Source organism: Sebastes fasciatus, chromosome 14 (assembly GCF_043250625.1).
Source record: "Sebastes fasciatus isolate fSebFas1 chromosome 14, fSebFas1.pri, whole genome shotgun sequence".
NCBI lineage: Eukaryota > Metazoa > Chordata > Actinopteri > Perciformes > Sebastidae > Sebastes > Sebastes fasciatus.
In genome coordinates, this window is record NC_133808.1 from 32,850,934 (window position 1) to 32,867,517 (window position 16,584).

General features: G+C 52.0%; 1 protein-coding gene across 4 annotated transcripts in view; it reads right to left on the reverse strand.

The window, feature by feature from the left end:
- Window positions 1–16,584, reverse strand: part of ttn.2 (titin, tandem duplicate 2) — a 235,068-nt gene that overhangs the window by 48,601 nt on the left and 169,883 nt on the right. For all 4 annotated transcript variants that reach the window (XM_074657997.1, XM_074658000.1, XM_074657999.1 and 1 more), the window contains 24 exons: window positions 14,323–16,327; window positions 13,101–13,788; window positions 12,713–12,977; window positions 12,279–12,605; window positions 11,889–12,173; window positions 11,497–11,796; window positions 11,104–11,406; window positions 9,883–10,158; window positions 9,495–9,794; window positions 9,114–9,416; window positions 8,376–8,675; window positions 8,004–8,291; window positions 6,997–7,299; window positions 6,541–6,843; window positions 6,147–6,452; window positions 5,772–6,059; window positions 5,388–5,678; window positions 4,950–5,237; window positions 4,266–4,853; window positions 3,170–3,274; window positions 2,873–3,070; window positions 2,474–2,770; window positions 1,799–2,386; window positions 89–391 (listed from right to left, as the gene is read on the reverse strand). In XM_074657997.1, the coding sequence (XP_074514098.1) occupies window positions 89–391; window positions 1,799–2,386; window positions 2,474–2,770; window positions 2,873–3,070; window positions 3,170–3,274; window positions 4,266–4,853; window positions 4,950–5,237; window positions 5,388–5,678; window positions 5,772–6,059; window positions 6,147–6,452; window positions 6,541–6,843; window positions 6,997–7,299; window positions 8,004–8,291; window positions 8,376–8,675; window positions 9,114–9,416; window positions 9,495–9,794; window positions 9,883–10,158; window positions 11,104–11,406; window positions 11,497–11,796; window positions 11,889–12,173; window positions 12,279–12,605; window positions 12,713–12,977; window positions 13,101–13,788; window positions 14,323–16,327 (9,498 nt within the window). The remainder of the gene's footprint in view (window positions 1–88; window positions 392–1,798; window positions 2,387–2,473; window positions 2,771–2,872; window positions 3,071–3,169; window positions 3,275–4,265; window positions 4,854–4,949; window positions 5,238–5,387; window positions 5,679–5,771; window positions 6,060–6,146; window positions 6,453–6,540; window positions 6,844–6,996; window positions 7,300–8,003; window positions 8,292–8,375; window positions 8,676–9,113; window positions 9,417–9,494; window positions 9,795–9,882; window positions 10,159–11,103; window positions 11,407–11,496; window positions 11,797–11,888; window positions 12,174–12,278; window positions 12,606–12,712; window positions 12,978–13,100; window positions 13,789–14,322; window positions 16,328–16,584) is intronic.

A 16,584-nucleotide genomic window follows, 5' to 3' on the forward strand; every position in this document is an offset into this window, starting at 1 on the left:
AGTTTAAAAGTGAATGGGGGTGCTTGATGTGAACTTTCCTGTTTTAAAATGTAATTCAGAATAAAGCGACGAGTCCAGTTTTACTTACACACAATGTCCTTGGTCATCGCAGGTTGCGATGGCTCACTTGGCTCCCCGAATCCAGCCTTGTTCTCAGCGGTGACTCTAAACTCGTACTCTGTTCCCTCACTCAGGCCTTGCACCTTAAAGCGGAGGTCAGGGACCGTCCTCTTAGAGGCTCTCACCCATCTCATTCCTCTCCTCTCTTTCCTCTCTACACAATATCCTCTTATGTCACTTCCCCCGTCCTGCGCCGGTCTCTTCCATGAAATGGTGATAGCGTTCCTACTGATGAGCTCAATCTCTGGGATTGAGGGTGGACCAGGTGGGCCTGGGGAAACAAAGTATGCAGGAACATTTTGGTCAGTTATGCCTATTAAAATCATTCTCCTTAAAGCCGGGCATTAACTGTACGATTTTAGATATGTTGTTGTGTAATTCCTACTCCCACTGTACAAGTCGATCGTTTGCGATGTAAAGCCAAAGCTCTCGATTTATTTGCTCACACTGTACGGTCCCGTCGACAGTTGTCAATAAAGATTTGTTTGAAAGCTCTGAGGCAGGTACAGTGCTTGCTAGCAGAGGTCTGTATGGGTCACAATGCTAACAAGGCAGGAACGTGGTGCCTTGATCATCTGTGCCATCCTGTCTGCTCACTCATCTCTCATCACATTCACTCATCTTCAACCTCTTATCCGGGTCGGGTCGTGGGGGCAACAGCTCCAGCAGGGGACCCCAAACTTCCCTTTCCCGGGCCACATTAACCAACTCTGACTGGGGGATCCCGAGGCGTTCCCAGGCCAGAGTAGAGATATAATCTCTCCACCTAGTCCTGGGTCTTCCCCGTGGCCTCCTCCCAGCTGGTCGTGCCTGGAACACCTCCCTATGGAGGCGCCCGGGGGGGGGGGCATCCTCACTAGATGCCCGAACCACCTCAGCTGGCTCCTTTCAACGCAAAGGAGCAGCGGCTCTACTCCGAGTCCCTCACGGATGACTGAGCTTCTCACCCTATCTCTAAGGGAGACGCCAGCCACCCTCCTGAGGAAACACATTTTGTCCGCTTGTACCCGCGATCTAGTTCTTTGGGTCCTGACCCAGCCCTCATGACCATAGGTGAGAGGAGGAACGAAGACTGACCGGTAGATCAAGAGCTATGCCTTCCGGCACAGCTCTCTTTTCGTCACAACGGTGCGGTAAAGCAGGAAACCGGTAGATTGCCTACTCCGGATAGGGAATGAGTCCTTACCCCAAGTGAAGGAGTTCCAGTACTTTGGGGTCTTGTTCGCGAGTGAGGGGACGATGGAACGTGAGATTAGAGACAGAGAATCCTGTCATGGAAGACGCGGACAATAGAGAATTGGAGTTAAGCTGGCTACGTTCTACTATATCTATTGTACATTTTTATCTTGATAGCTACGCTCTGATCACTGTAAAAGGAGGAGAAAAAGGCGCTGACGTCAGGGAATCGGCTGCTCTGCTTCAACTCTGCGAGAGCCTGTAGATGGCCGACCAAAATTTCTGACATGTCAGAACTTCCTCATGAACGTCCGACGTACACTGCACAGCAAACGGCGCCTGACGAAGCTGAAATTCGGCTCTAAATGAGTCGCGAGGCTCAAAATTCGGGCCAGAAAGGGGCTAAAATCGTACAGCGTATACCCAGTTTAAGGCATTTTTATAATCCTATGGTTATCCGGAACATTTTTAATATTTCCATTGAATTAAATTTTAAACTTACGGTAACTGTCGACCATTTTCACTGGACCGGACTGGCTCGAGTCTCCAGTGCCTAACTGGTTCACAGCACACACTCTGAAGATGTACTCGTTGCCCTTGATCAGTTTGCCGGCTATGTATCTGCAGTCCACGATGTTTTCAGCCAGCTTGGTCCACTGAAGGCGGCTGGTCTCTCTCTTCTCCAGGATGTAGGACTTGATAGAGAAGCCTCCGTCCTCCTCTGGTGGAAGCCAGGTCAGAGTGCACTTCTCGGCTGAAATGTTACTGGCTTCGATGGGGCCCGGAGGTCCGGGCACATCGAGGACCTTCACCTTCACATGTTCTTCTTTAATGCCGAAGGGGTTGCTGGCGGTGATGGTGTACTCCCCGGTGTTCTTCCGGCTGGCGTACTTGATAGCCACTGTGGAGGAGGTGGGGGTGCTGGTGATGCTGATGACGTCAGAACTCTTCAACTCACGGCCTCCCTTCGACCACACAGAAGTGGGCGGAGGTTTGCCCAAAATCTTGGAGGCTGAGATCACGATGGTGTCTCCTGCCTTGACTGATATACCGTCCTTCATGTCGGGGTCGATGGTGATGGTCGGAGGCTCTGTAGAGAAGACAGAAGACATTATAATTGGACCCACACTCACTTACATGTTTTAACTACCCCAAACTAGTTTACTACTCAGCTTACCGTACTCATCCTTGCAGGTCAGAAGCTCGGTCGGCTCTGACGGAACACTGATAGCCCCGGCGGAGTTCTTGGCCCTGATCCTGAACTGATACTGAGATCCGTCCGTCAGGTCGGTGACGGTGAAGGCACAGCCCTGGATGTTGACGTGATTGGCCTTCATCCAGGCCTTGCCACCAGCCTCCAGCTTCTCCACCATGTAGCCGGTCAGCTTGTGGCCGCCGTCGTACTTGGGAGCGGTCCATATCAGAGTGACCATGGTCCTGGTGACGCTGATCACTTCAGGCTTGCCAGGAGGATCTAACAGAACACAGAGTAAATTACATTTTTGTATCGTAATAAAAACTGGAGAGTTGCAAAAGAAGAATTTTCGTTTTCACAATAAGACAAACAAAAACTCACCAATAGGATCAAGGGCAACCACAGCCTCCGTGACCCTGCTCGGCCTTCCAAGGCCGGCCATGTTCATGGCCATCACCCTGAACTCGTACTCTAGTCCCTCTATGAGGCCAGTGACTCTGCATTCCTTTATCCTCAGAGGAGTCTTAGTGGCCCGTTTCCACATCAGACTGTTCCTCTCCTTAAACTCCACATGATATCCTGCAGAAAACATAAAAAATCAGTTGGTCATGAAGATGGCGGTTTGCTATTTAGCTCACACTCAACGATACAAACTGATAATCCATCACAGTCTGTTACCAGTAATCGGGGAGCCACCGGTGTCCTTTGGATCAGCCCAAGTCAAGATGGCTGACTCATGGCGGATGCTCGCTATTTCTGGAGGAGCAGGCGCGTCGGGCACATCTGGAGGAAGCAGAGAAATTAACAAAGAAATTAACAAACCACAGAGAGTCGTGAAAGTCTTCGTCACCGCCTACGTACCGTCGTCACCACCTACGTCTTGTAATCATCGCCTACATCCTGTCACCACCTACATCTTGTTGTAATTTCCTACGTCCTGTAATCATTGCCTACATCCTTTCATCACCTACATCCTGTTGTCACCACCTACGTCCTGTTGTCACCACCTACGTCCTGTTGTCACTACCTACGTCCTGTCATCACCACCTACGTCCTGTCATCACCACCTATGTTCTGTCGTCACCACCTACTTCCCGTTTTCACCACCTACGTCCCGTCGTCAACACCTACGTCCTGTTGTCACTACCTACGTCCCGTCGTCACCACCTATTATCTGTCGTCACCACCTGCGTCCTGTTGTCACCACCTATTATCTGTCGTCAGCGCCTACGTCCCGTTGTCACCACCTACTTCCCGTCGTCACCACCTATTTCCCGTCGTCACCACCTACTTCCCGTTTTCACCACCTACGTCCCGTCGTCACCACCTATTATCTGTCGTCAGCGCCTACGTCCCGTTGTCACCACCTACTTCCCGTCGTCACCACCTATTTCCCGTTGTCATCACCTACGTCCCGTCGTCACCACCTACTTCCCATTGTCATCACCTACGTCCCGTCGTCACCACCTACTTCCCATTGTCATCACCTACGTCCCTTCGTCACCGCCTACGTCCCCTTGTCACCACCTACGTCCCCTTGTCACCACCTACATCCCTTCGTCACCACCTACTTCCAGTTGTCACCACCTACGTCCTGTCATCACCACCTACGTCCTGTTGTCACTACCTACGTCCCGTCGTCACCACCTACGTCCTCTGTTGTCACCAACCAACTGATTTTTGTGACTCCAGAGTTGACTGGAAGACACTGAGACTTGAGATTAACATTAACTATAAAAGACATGTTAGCATTAGTTGGGAGTGTGAAACTCACTAAATGGATGCTGGGCGATGACGGGGTCAGACCTCAGATACTCTCCAATCCCGTACTTGTTCTCAGCAAACACTCTGAAGATGTACTCTACTCCATCGTGGAGCCTGATCACCCTCAGGGTGGTCTTCTGGATGGCTGAGGCCACCGTAGCCCACTTGTTTTGCGTTGTCCTCCTCTTCTCCACAATGTAGTTGGACACCTCCGCACCGCCATCATCTATGGGCGGCCCCCACTCCAGGGTGATGCCGTCGGCGGTGATCTCCTCAAACTTGATGGGTCCGGTGCAGATGCCGGGCTTGCCGACCACCTTCAGCTGGATCTTGCAGTCCTTGCAGCCGGCGCTGTTCGTGACGTTGATGGTGTAGGTCTCGGCATCTCCTCTCTGGCAGTCTCTGATCAACAGAGTGGTGACGCCTTGAGACGCCTCCACGCACATTCGGCCGGTGTCGCCGAGCACCACATCGCCTTTCTTCCAGGTGGCGTAGGGGAGGGGCACTCCGGTGATGGGGATATGGATACGCGTGGTGCTGCCCTCCTTCACCACGTAGCAACCGTCGTGCAGATTACTCAGGTTGCAGTCAGGCATCACTGAAATCCAAAGGAAACAACAATTTTATGTTTTCCCAAAACTACTTTCATTCATGCTGAAGCATGCATGAAGGCGGCGTCAGGCTGATTTCTTACCAAACTGGTCCTTGGCGACGACAGTGAGCTCGGTGGGCGGTCCCTCTCCGGATTCGTTGAGCGCCTTGACTCTGAACAAGTACTCCTTGCCCTCGGTCAGCCCGCCGACGGTGTGCGAGGTGTTCTTGCCCTTCAAGATCTGCGTCCACTTCTCCTCGCCTTCGCTCTGCTCTAGGATGTAAGCCTTAACGTAGCTTCCGCCGTCGCTGAGGGGCTTCTTCCAGCACAGGACGATGGAGTCCTTGGTGGTCTTCTGGGCTCTGAGGTCCGTCACTGGACCAGGTTGCTCTGAAGGGGGAAGGACAGGTGAGTTTAGACTGAACCTGGTATGTGTCTCCGGTGTCCACACTGAGATTCGATTGAGATCTGATCGTTCTATTTACTCTACTGTACTCTGCTGTATAAAGACATCCAACAACAACAATGACTCGTAGCTACCTGAGGCTCGGACGCTGCCGGCGGTCTCGCAGCCCTCTCCGATGCCGTAGGCGTTTTCAGCCAGCACTCTGAAGCAGTAGGCCTCCCCGGCCTCCAGGTTGGGGATCCTGTAGGAGATCTTGCAGCAGTCCGTCGCCACGCAGGTCCAGGCCTTCCTCACGGCCAGACGCTTCTCTACGATGTAGCTCTTGACCGGGCTGCCGCCGTCGATCAGCGGGGCATCCCAGCTGATGCAGGCGTGGCTTCTGGAGGTCTCCTTCACAATCAGGTTCATCGGTGGTCCAGGAGAATCTGAGGGGGGAGGAGGAGCATCATTTCTGACTCTCAGCTTTCATTTACTCAACTGCTACGTCATTTCCCTCTTAACGTTTCAGGAACTCTTACCGAGGACCTTGACTACGATGGTGTAGCTCTTGGCGCCGCTGCTGTTCTCCAGCGACAGGACGTATTTGCCAGCGTCGTATCTGGTGACGTCCTCGATCATCAGCAGGGTGTCCCAGTCTGACGTCTTGATCAGCACGCCCTGCCTGTCCTTCAGGCTGGCGTCCACCTTCGTCCACGTCACCTTCGGAGCTGGGCGTCCCCTCAACGGGACGTAGAGCCTCATGGTGACGCCGGCTCTGAGAACCAACGCCTTCCTGAGGTCGGCATCCAGCTCAGCTTCAGGAGCGACTGGAGGATAGACAGAAGAGTTTACCCCTCTTGAACATTACAAAAGATATCGGTTATTTATCTAGATAAGTAGTTGAGGTTACGCACTGAGTATGTCCTTGGGCTTGTGGTTTCCAGGGACCTCGCTGGGCTCACTGAAGCCGATCTTGTTGACGGCGAGGACTCTGAACTGGTACTCGATGTCGTCCATCAGGCCCGTCACCAGGAATTTGGTGGCCTGGAGCTTTTTCGGGATGTTGCACTTGGTCCAGTGCTCGGCGTCGACATGCTTACACTGCACCAGGTAGCCGATGATCTCGCAGCCGCCGTCGTACGCCGGTTTGGTCCAGCTGAGGCTGATGGAGGTCTTAGTGGAGTCCACCACCTTGGGGAAGGCAGGTGGGCCGGGAGGATCTGGAGTGGCACATTTTGTTATTATTCCCCCATTTTATGGAAAAAAAGAGATTTGTAAATCTTCTGTTGTTTTATGTTTTTTACTTACAGACGGGGTCGACAGCCAGTGCAGCGTTGGACGCATCGCTAGGTTTGCCCAGACCGGCCTTGTTCATGGCGATGACTCTGAACTCATACTCGGACTCCTCGGTCAGCTGAACAGCCTTGATGGTCCTGTCGATGACCGGCCGGCGGTTGACCTTAGCCCAGGTCAGCTCGGTGGCCTCACGTTTCTCCACCATGTAGCCCAGGATGGTGGCCTTGCCATCGTTGGCTGGCACCTTCCAGCTCACGGTCATGGAGTTCTTCGTGATGTTGGTGATGACGGGTGGCTCGCATGGACCGGGAACATCTGGAGGAAGACATACGGTCGTTATAAAAATCTGCCGTCTCGTTAATCTGAACTCAGAATAATGTAAATTTTAAAAACCAATTTTTGTGAAATTTTTTCTATTTTTGTCAAATAGACCTCTGCCTATGGTGGCGGTAGTGGTCCGAAACGTACCGTACGGGTTCTTGACCATGACAGGATCAGTCATGGTGACGTCTCCCACGCCGTACTGGTTCTCAGCGCTGACTCTGAACTGGTACTCGTGTCCTTCAATGAGTTTCTCCACTGAGCAGTCGGTGCTGTGTCCGTGGATGTTGGAGGTGACAAGCGCCCAGTTGGCCCTGCTGGTCTCGCGCTTCTCGATGATGTAGTTGGTGATCTCAGAGCCGCCATCTGCAAGCGGGGGCTCCCATCGCAGCCTAACGCGGTCCGCAAACACCTTGGCGATCTTCACTGAGGCCGGAGGGCCTGGTTTGTCTGCAGGGGAAAGATTGGGAGATTAGCTTCTTTGTTTACAAAATACTACAATAATAATAATTACAGCCGCAAGCGGCAGTTCGCAGGTTCAAGCCTTTTTTCGCTCAACAGAAGGAAGCAGCTGAATTGCCGAAATCAAAGCCGCGAGCAACAGTGATCGGGTTTTGGGCTTCACAAAGCAGAGCAAACTCATTTCACCTGGTTTAATTCTGTATAAAGAAGTGCGACCAATCACACCGTTGTTTCATCATTACAATGTATGCAGCCTTTCTGTACTTGTTGGGACAAACTCCCATTGATTTATGGCGCCAGGCCCATGCACATGTTTGGAACTGGTGGCGGCCCCTATGGAGTAATTTCTAAATAGTTTTACACACATGGTTCAAAATTGTTAAAAAAAAATCCTGTGAGTTTGGTTAATACTTGCCCCCAGAGCGCGTGCAACAAATTTGAGTCTTGAAGTACAAGTTGATATTTGTGGCGCCCCCTATGGGTTGAGCTCAAAACGCTTCTGTACGCCTATTCCCAAACAGAAGATATCGACCAAGATTTATGATGACTGGACTAATGGTCAATGAATTATGGCTGATTTTCTGCTAAGCCCCGCCCCTTTACGAAGTTAGTTGGTCAATATCTTGAAAACAAAATTAGATATCAACAAGCTTTATGCAACTTTTGATGCGCTTAGTCCAAGTGTAACTTACCGAGCACCTTGACCTTGATTGTGGCGTACTTGGAGCCATTGACGTTCTCGGCGGTGATGGTGTAGTCTCCAGACTCCTTCCTGGTGACGGAGAAGAGCTCCAGCGCGTGGATGTGTTTCTTCTGGACCATCTTTATCCCCTCGCGGAGGACCAGCGGGGCTCCGTCTCTCTTCCAGCTCACCTTGGGTAGCGGCTTGCCCCACACCTCGGCGTCCAGGAAGACGTTCTCTCCGGCTTTCACCACAATCAGGTTCTTCATGTCGACGCCCAGCTCCACACGAGGAGGAACTGCACAGAGAGAACAACCATCATTATTGTATCAGTAAACATATTAGTCAGTCATAGTCTGTCCTGGCTGCTTGGAGCTGGTACCATTCTCCGCGATGACAGCGATGGGGTCGGACAGCTCCGACGGCAGGCTGGTGCTGATGGCGGTCTTGGCGATGACTCTGAACTGGTACTTCTGTCCCTCATCCAGGCCGCTCACCAAGTAGGTCTCCGTCTGGATGTTCATGCAGTTGGCGTTGCAGCGCGTCCACTTCTCTTCCGGAACCTTTGTGTACTCCATGTAGTAGCCGATCAGCTTGCTGCCGCCGTCGTGCTTGGGACGACCCCAGACCAATTGGACGGAGTGCTTGGTCACATCCATGGCCTCAGGTTTACCTGGTTGGTCTGGACGGAAAACAAACAGACTCCGTTATGATGTGGGTAAGAAGAAGATGGGCTCATTGGATCCACAAGAGTCTCAACTTTACAGTGATACCCAATTCATGTAATTCAAGACTGTTTAGGGACCCCAGTATGCAGAAATATTTAAACACACCATTTTAGAGTCGGAGACAATAACACATTTATACTGTACTCAAAAAAGGGACTCGATTGAATATGGCAATGACAGTTTTTCCTCGCCAACATTTAGTCCAACTTTGGAGCGTTATTTAGCCTCCTTCCTGACAAGCTAGTACGACATGGTTGGTACCATGGGATTCTTTAAGTTTTGTAGTTACTACAGCCTCTGAAAGACAGTACAGTGTGTCAGGATCGCAGGTCTCAGAGGGGTTAAGAAACTGGTTGAGAAAAACAAAACAAATATGTTGAAATCAGTCGTACCAACAGCAGTCCTAGCGGTGATGAAGTCGGTCTGTTTGCAGGGTTTGCCCTGTCCGGCCTGGTTGAGCGCCGACACCCTAAAGGTGTACTCCACGCCCTCGATCAGCCCGGTGCAGGTGTACTGAGTGGCTTTGACCAAGGACTCGTTGGACTTCACCCACAGGATGCTGTTCCTCTCCTTCTTCTCAATGCAGAAGCCGGTGATGGGGGAGCCGCCGTCGCTGCTGGGAGGCTCCCACGACAGGATGACGAAGTCCTTGTTGACTTTGTTGATCTGCAGGTTTCTGGGCTCGCTGGGAGGATCTTTGGAGGGAAAACAAAACAGTTAGCACGTCGTGTCATAGCTTTCAATATTAGTTACCAGTAATGACTCAGACTCACCAAATGGATGTCTGGCAATCATCCTCTCAGAGTAGATGGGCGCGGAAATGCCGAACCTGTTCTCGGCACGGACCCGGAAGCTATACTCTTTGCCAGTTGTCAGTTTGGCAACTTTGAAGCTGGTTTTGGTGCAGGATGTGGACAAGGGGACCCAGTCACCCTGGCTGACGTCACACTTCTCCACGATGTAGTTGGTGATGTTGCTGCCGCCATCCTCCTGTGGCGAGTTCCAAAGCAGCGTGCAGGCATCGATGTCCTGTTCGGTGATCTCTAGAGGAGCTTCAGGGGGTCCAGGGATGTCTGCAGTGACACAGAGGATTTAATGTAGATGTACACACCTAATTATTCAAGTATCATCTCTATCTTTTCAGCTTAGAACCAAACTGACCCATGACGGTGACTCGGAGGATCTGGTTGACCTTGCCGGTGCTGTTCTCGGCCGACAGGCTGTAGTAGCCGCTGTCTGTTCTCTTCACATTCTTGATCATGAGCGTGCAGGTCGTCAGCGTCTTTATGACGGACAGGCGGTCGGAGGTCAACACGTCCTCGTTGCCCTGCTTCCACTTGCAGAAGGGAGCGGGTTTACCTGCCACGATGCCCTCGACCACCATCTTGGATCCAGCTCTGACCATCACAACGTCGTGCATGATGATCTTAGGAGCCACTGGGAGGAACAAGAAACACAGAATGTGGCTTTAACTTCTTCTGAATTCAAAGTTAATAATTAAAGCTGCAAGCAGCGATGAACGGGCCCTCGCACCTTCCTACACGTCGGAGGTACTGGCAGAACGCTGACGGACGTGGCCGGGCACAGTGAAACCGGAACTATGGTTAGTGCAATGATGCCTCCAACAAGAGTCTGCGACAAACCGTTCATGACTTCTAAAAGGGGGCGGGGCTAATGTGTAGGGGGCGGGGATAGCCCATACCAATGAAACAGGAAGTATCTGCTGAGTGCAATGACGCCTCCTACAACAGTCAAACAATTTGGGGCAGATTGGACTATGTAGAGTTGAGTTTCAACAATTTCCCGTTTCATGGCGAATGGCCCAAACTGGCCGCCACGCCACAGGAAGGTCGTTTGATGAAAACTCAAGATTCTAATAGCTCTTCATCGTTCAGGTCTTAAGATGGTCCTGACCAAATTTCAAGTCGATCTGATTAAATCTGTAGGAGGAGTTCGTTAAAGTACACGCCCTATAAACCGCTAAAAATTGGGCAAAAATGGCACATTGAATTCAAAATGGCTGACTTCCTGTTGGGTTTTGGGCATACCTCCAAGAGGCTTTTTTGTGCGTCTCCACATGTTACATCTGCCTACCAAATTGTATACATGTAGGTGAAACCTGAACGAGGGCCTCAATTTCCCTGATTTTGTAGGGGGGCGCTAGTGAGCCATTTTATAACATCCAAGTCCGAGACCGCGTCTGATAAATGTGTAAAGTTTAACAACTTTTCGATTACGTTAACGCCCTCAAACATGCAATCAATTTGTGTGAATAATAATAATAATTCCTACGGTTTCAACCGACCTTCGCGGCCCGACGTTGTCGGTGCTCGGGCCTTAAATATTTGCGTTCATATGAGTCTGAGGTAGATTTCTACTCACTGAGCTGCTCCTTGACCTCAAACACTCCCTCTGCCTCTCGGGCCAGGCTGACGCCCACCGAGTTCCTGGCCGCCACTCTGAACTTGTATTTCGTTCCTTCCTTCAGACCGACCACCACGATGCTCAGGTCTTTGACCACAGAGTACGGCGTCCACTTGTCCTCGGCTGCGCCCTCCTCCTGGTAGTCCACCACGTAACCGTTGATCTTGGCTCCTCCGTCTCTTAGTGGCTTCAGCCAGCCCAGAGTGGCGCTATTCTTGCTAACCTCCAACACATCCATCTTCTTCGGAGGGTCCGGCTCACCTGAAAGCATCACGCAGCAGGTGTGAGGAGGAATTAAAGCAAACTAGAACAAACTAAAACCTTATTCACACAGTTTGTGATGACACTCACTGATGGGGTCAACCGCCAGGTAGGACTTGGGCGAGTCCTGAGGAACTCCGATGCCGTACTTGTTGCAGGCAGTGACTCTGAAGTAGTACTCGATGCCGGGCGTCATGTTGGTCACCTTGAAGCTGGTCTTCTTCAGGTCCTCTGTGCACTTGTTCCAGGTCTTCCTGTCCACCTCCCGTTTCTCCACGATGTAGTTGAGGATGGGGCTGCCGCCATCATTATCTGGTGGCAACCAGGCCAGCTGAGCGGACGTCTTGGTGATGTTGGTGCCCTCCAGCCCGCCGACGGGGCCGGGAGTATCTGCAGAGGATGAATTTAAGAATCACTTTGATCAAACAGTTTCCTTACCGGTGGAAATAATTATTTATTTTGTCTTGATTATTGTTTCTCACCGAGGACTTTGACGCGGACATACACGGCTTTCTCTCCAACTGAGTTGGACAGAGTCAGCGAGTATCTCCCAGAATCCTCTCTGGTGCTCTCAGGGATGACCAGGAAGGACATGGTGTCAACCTGGTCCACGTGACCTCGGCGGATGACGTTGTCCACGCCCAGGCGCTTCCAGGTAACCTTGGGGGCGGGCCTTCCTCTGATCACAGCGAACAGCCTGATTGGACAGCCGGCCCTGACGGACAGGCCTTTCCTCAGACTGGCGTCCAGGTCGATCTCTGGAGCCTCTGTTGCCATAGAAACACATCGATGTTGAGATCATTAGGAGTGTAATACAGTGGGATTTATGAAAGGCACGGCTGCCCTTGGCTTTAGCAACCGTTAATTCTTACCCAGGATCTCCTTGGGAGAGACGGCCTCCTTCAGGTAGGCGTGGCGTCCCCAGCCCATCTGGTTTTGGGCGGACACCTTGAAGTCGTACTCCTGCTTCTCATCCAGCTGGCCGATTGTGAACTCGGTGAGCACCAACGGGCCGTGGGTGTCGATTCTCTTCCAGCCCTCAGAAGGCTTCTCGGGGTCTGCCTCGCTTTTCAGCCTCAAGTCCAGGCTGTAGTTGATGATGGGGGCGCCACCATCATACATGGGTTTGGACCAGGACAGGGTGATGGAGGTCTTGGTGCTGTCGCCCACCTTCAGGTATGCGGGGGGGCCAGGGGGCTCTGCGGGTAGAGACATTAAGTTCAATTAAAATACTTAGAAGGGAGAGGCTTCCTGTGGTTTACAAATCTCAAGAACATTTTTTGAAACAGCGACTGCAGAAACTAACCGATGGGATCTTTGGCTGCGACGGGTCTGCAGGGTTTGCTGGGTTCTCCCAGGCCGACCTCGTTCTCAGCCTTCACCCTGAACTGGTACTCGTGGTTGGGAATCAGGTTGGTGACTTTCATACGTCTCTCAGAGATGGCGCTCTTGGTGCACGGCACCCAGCGAACTGCCCTCTTCTCTTTCCTCTCCAGGATGTAGCCGGTGATCGACTTTCCTCCGTCGTTCTCGGGAGGAGCCCAGACAACCGTCATCTCGTCTTTACTCACCTGCATCACAAAAGTATCAACAGTGTGAGTAACAAAGGAACCTGTTTTTAACACTAGGTTGTATACCGATACTGGTATGAAGACAGATAGCGGGCTGAAATGTTACAGGAAGTGTTTATTTACCTTGGTGACGTCAGGGGCTTCAGGGGGTCCAGGTTTGTTGAGCTGAGTCTTGACAGTGACGGGTTTGCTCTCCATGGCGGGGCCAGTTCCCATCTTGTTCTCAGCCCTCACTCTGAAGATGTACTCGTTGCCCTCCACCAGACGAGTGACGTTGCAGTACGGCGTGACCACCGAGCCCGAGTACGTGGACCAGACCATCCTCCTGGTCTCGCATTTCTCCAGGATGTAGCTGTCCACCTCGCAACCTCCATCGTCTTCTGGAAGGTCCCACACCACTCTGCACTTGTCGGCTCCGATGCCGATGACCCTGAGGTTCCTCACCGGGCCGGGGACGTCCAAGACGTTAACGTTAGCATATGCCGTGAAGGTGCCGGCCGAGTTGGTGGCGGTGATGATATACTTCCCGGTGTCGGTGCGTCTGGACTTTGTCAGAAGGAACTTGGAGTAGTCGGTGCCAGTCTCGTAGCTGATTCTTGGGTTGTCTCCGACAGCCTTGTCTTTGATCCATTTGACCTCGGGCTGGGGCTTTCCTCTCAGGCCGGCCTCCATCCTGACCGACTCTCCGGCCAGCACCGTCATAGTTCCGGCCAGCTTCAGGTCAAGGACGGGCTTCTGGATCTCCTCCTTCACCAAAATGTCGTCAAGTTTCACCCAACCGCTCTCACCTCCTTCATTGGCGGTCTGCACCCTGGATTAACAAATGATAAAAATGATTTGAAGGGCAAAGTTCTTTGAGCCACGAAAACCAGTATTGAACAATATGAGCTTTTAACCTCCGGCACACTTTGGGTATCCAATTGTGCCAAATGGAGAGTCCTCCTGGTCCTATCCTGACTAAAACCTTTGTAGAATCTATGTGCTTTGTGTTATTTATATCTACTTTGGCTCAGTTGTAGTCGAGGGGTTGCTGAATGAATTCAGTGGCATCTCTGTGCATGGCATCATTGCTATAATGGTGTTAACCACCGTCTCATCTAGATTTTAGGAAAGGATAAAAATGTTTCCTTTGGTTCATCACAGCTTACTCAGACATATTAACAGCATAGTAACCATGTTATTGACGCTGAGGATGAATTCTCAGATGTCTTACCTATCCATAGAGACCAAGATCATGCATATAGACCTGCTAGTTGTGGAGTTATGCTTGATTTATTTTAGGTCTGTCTGTCTAGGCGAACTACACCTTCCAGCACCTTAGAGGGCTTTTAAAGTAAGAACCTACCTGAAGGAGTACGTCTGTTTCTCGGTGCACTTGTCAGCCAGGAAGAAGGTGTCACGGAGATGGCCGGTGTTTAGTTTCTCCCACGCCTCGGCATCTTTGGTTTTAAACTCCAGGTTGTAGGAGAGGTTGGGGCTGCCGCCATCGTAATCGGGCTTCCTCCATCTCAGATAGACGTGGTTCTTACCGATGTCGGTGGCTCTGAAGTTCTCAGGCTCGCCGGGCTTCTCAATGGGGTCGATGGCCAGCAGAGGTGTCTTGGTCTCCACAGACGGACCCGGGCCCATCTTGTTCTCGGCGCAGACACGGAACAGATACTCATGGCCATCCATCAGCTTGGTCTTGATCTTGCGATTGGTGCAGTGGGAGGTGATCATAGACCACATTCTAATGTTCGGCTCACGGCACTCCACGATGTAGTTGGTGATCTCGGATCCGCCGTTGTCAGCAGGAGCCTCCCAGTTGATCATACAGGAGTCCCTGGTGGCGTAGGTCGTGTGCAGGTTCTGGCAGTGGCTGGGTCTGTCTAGCACGTTGACTGTGATGGTGCAAGAGGCCTCGCCGCCCTCGTTAGAAACCTTCAGAACGTATTTGCCGTGGTCATCTCTTGTGGCCTCCTTGATCCTCAGGTGGACCACGGGGAAGTTCTGAATGATGGTGACACGTTTGCTGTTCTCCAGAACCGTCTCCCCCTTTGACCAAATCACGTCTGGGTCAGGACGGGCCTTGATGTACCCGATGATGTTGATGTTGTGTCCGACGCGCACGGTGAGGCGCTCACGGCAGGTGACATCCATCTCAATCTCTGGCGGGATCAGGATATCCTGAGCAGTGACGGACTGTGGAATTTCTCTGGGCTCTCCGTCGCCGATCATGTTTGAGGCAAAGACTCTGAATCTGTAGGTCACGCCCTCCTCCAGAGCCTTCACCCTGTAGGCACCCAGCTTGATGAAGTCGTCCAGGTTAACTTTACTCCATTCTTCAGTGTCAGCCTTCTTCATTTCCACAGTGTAGCCCAGGATAGGGCTGCCTCCGTCTTTGTTGGGTTTGGTCCACACCAGGTCAGCGGTGGTCTTGCTGTAATCTTTAACTCTGGGGTTGACGGGGGGGCCGGGGACGGTAATGGGCCTGCAGGGCTTGCAGAGGTCAGAGGTGGGAGAGGGGCCGCTGAAGCCGGCAACATTCTCAGCAAACACTCTGAACTCGTACTCGTTGCCCTCAAACAGACCCAGGACTCTGTACCTCAGGTCCCTGCAGGGTGTCTTGTTAACACGGATCCATTTTCCTCCCTTGTGTCGGCGCTCAATGATGTAGCCGGTGATCTGGCTGCCTCCATCAGCAAGGGGCATGGTCCAGCCAACTGTAACCGAGTCCTCCGAGATATCAGAGGACTGTGGCTTACCAGGCGGGCTGGGTGGCATGAAGGAGTGCTCAGCGACAACAGGCTTGGTCTCCAGAGGAGCGCCGATGCCCATCTTGTTCTCAGCGCGAATGCGAACCACATACTCCACTCCCTTCTGGAGGCGGAGGATGTTGAGCTGGGTGGCGCGGCTGCCGGAGCTCACGCCTCCCCAGCTCTCTTTGTTGGACTCTCTCTTCTCCACGATGTAGTTGGTGACGGGGCTACCGCCATCGTCCTTGGGAGGACGCCATTCAATCATCATGGAGTCCGGAGTGACCTCCAGGATGTTGGCGGGTCCAATGGGAGCAGCGGGAACATCCAGGACGGTGACATTCAAGGCCGCCGTCTTGGTTCCGGCTGGGTTGGACACAGTGAGCAGGTAGGTGCCAGTGTGGTTCCTGGTGCACTCGTTGATGCTCAGCACGGTGGAGAAGTCGTCCGTGTCGATCTTGACGTTGCCCTGGCTAGTAATCTCCTCTCCTTCAATGGCCCACTTGGCGGTGGGAACGGGGATTCCTTTCATGATAGCAGGCAGCCTGATGGTGGTGCCGGCCTTTACGGTGATGCCTTCAGTGAACTTGACGTCCACCTCGAGAATTGGAGGCACTGTGGACATGCAGACAGAGGAGGTTACCCCATGCTGCTACACTCAAAAACACTGAAATAATCACCGTTAACTGACCAAATGTTTACCAACTAGCGGTACACCGATGATATTGATTTGCCTTGAGAATCAACATTGTGGACTGGCTGATGCCAGATACCAATTCAAGGCAAATTAGTTTGCTGATGTGGACTATAAAAGAGCTACATCTGCACCAATATTAATGCGACAGAAAGTACTGAAACTCCACGACACGAGT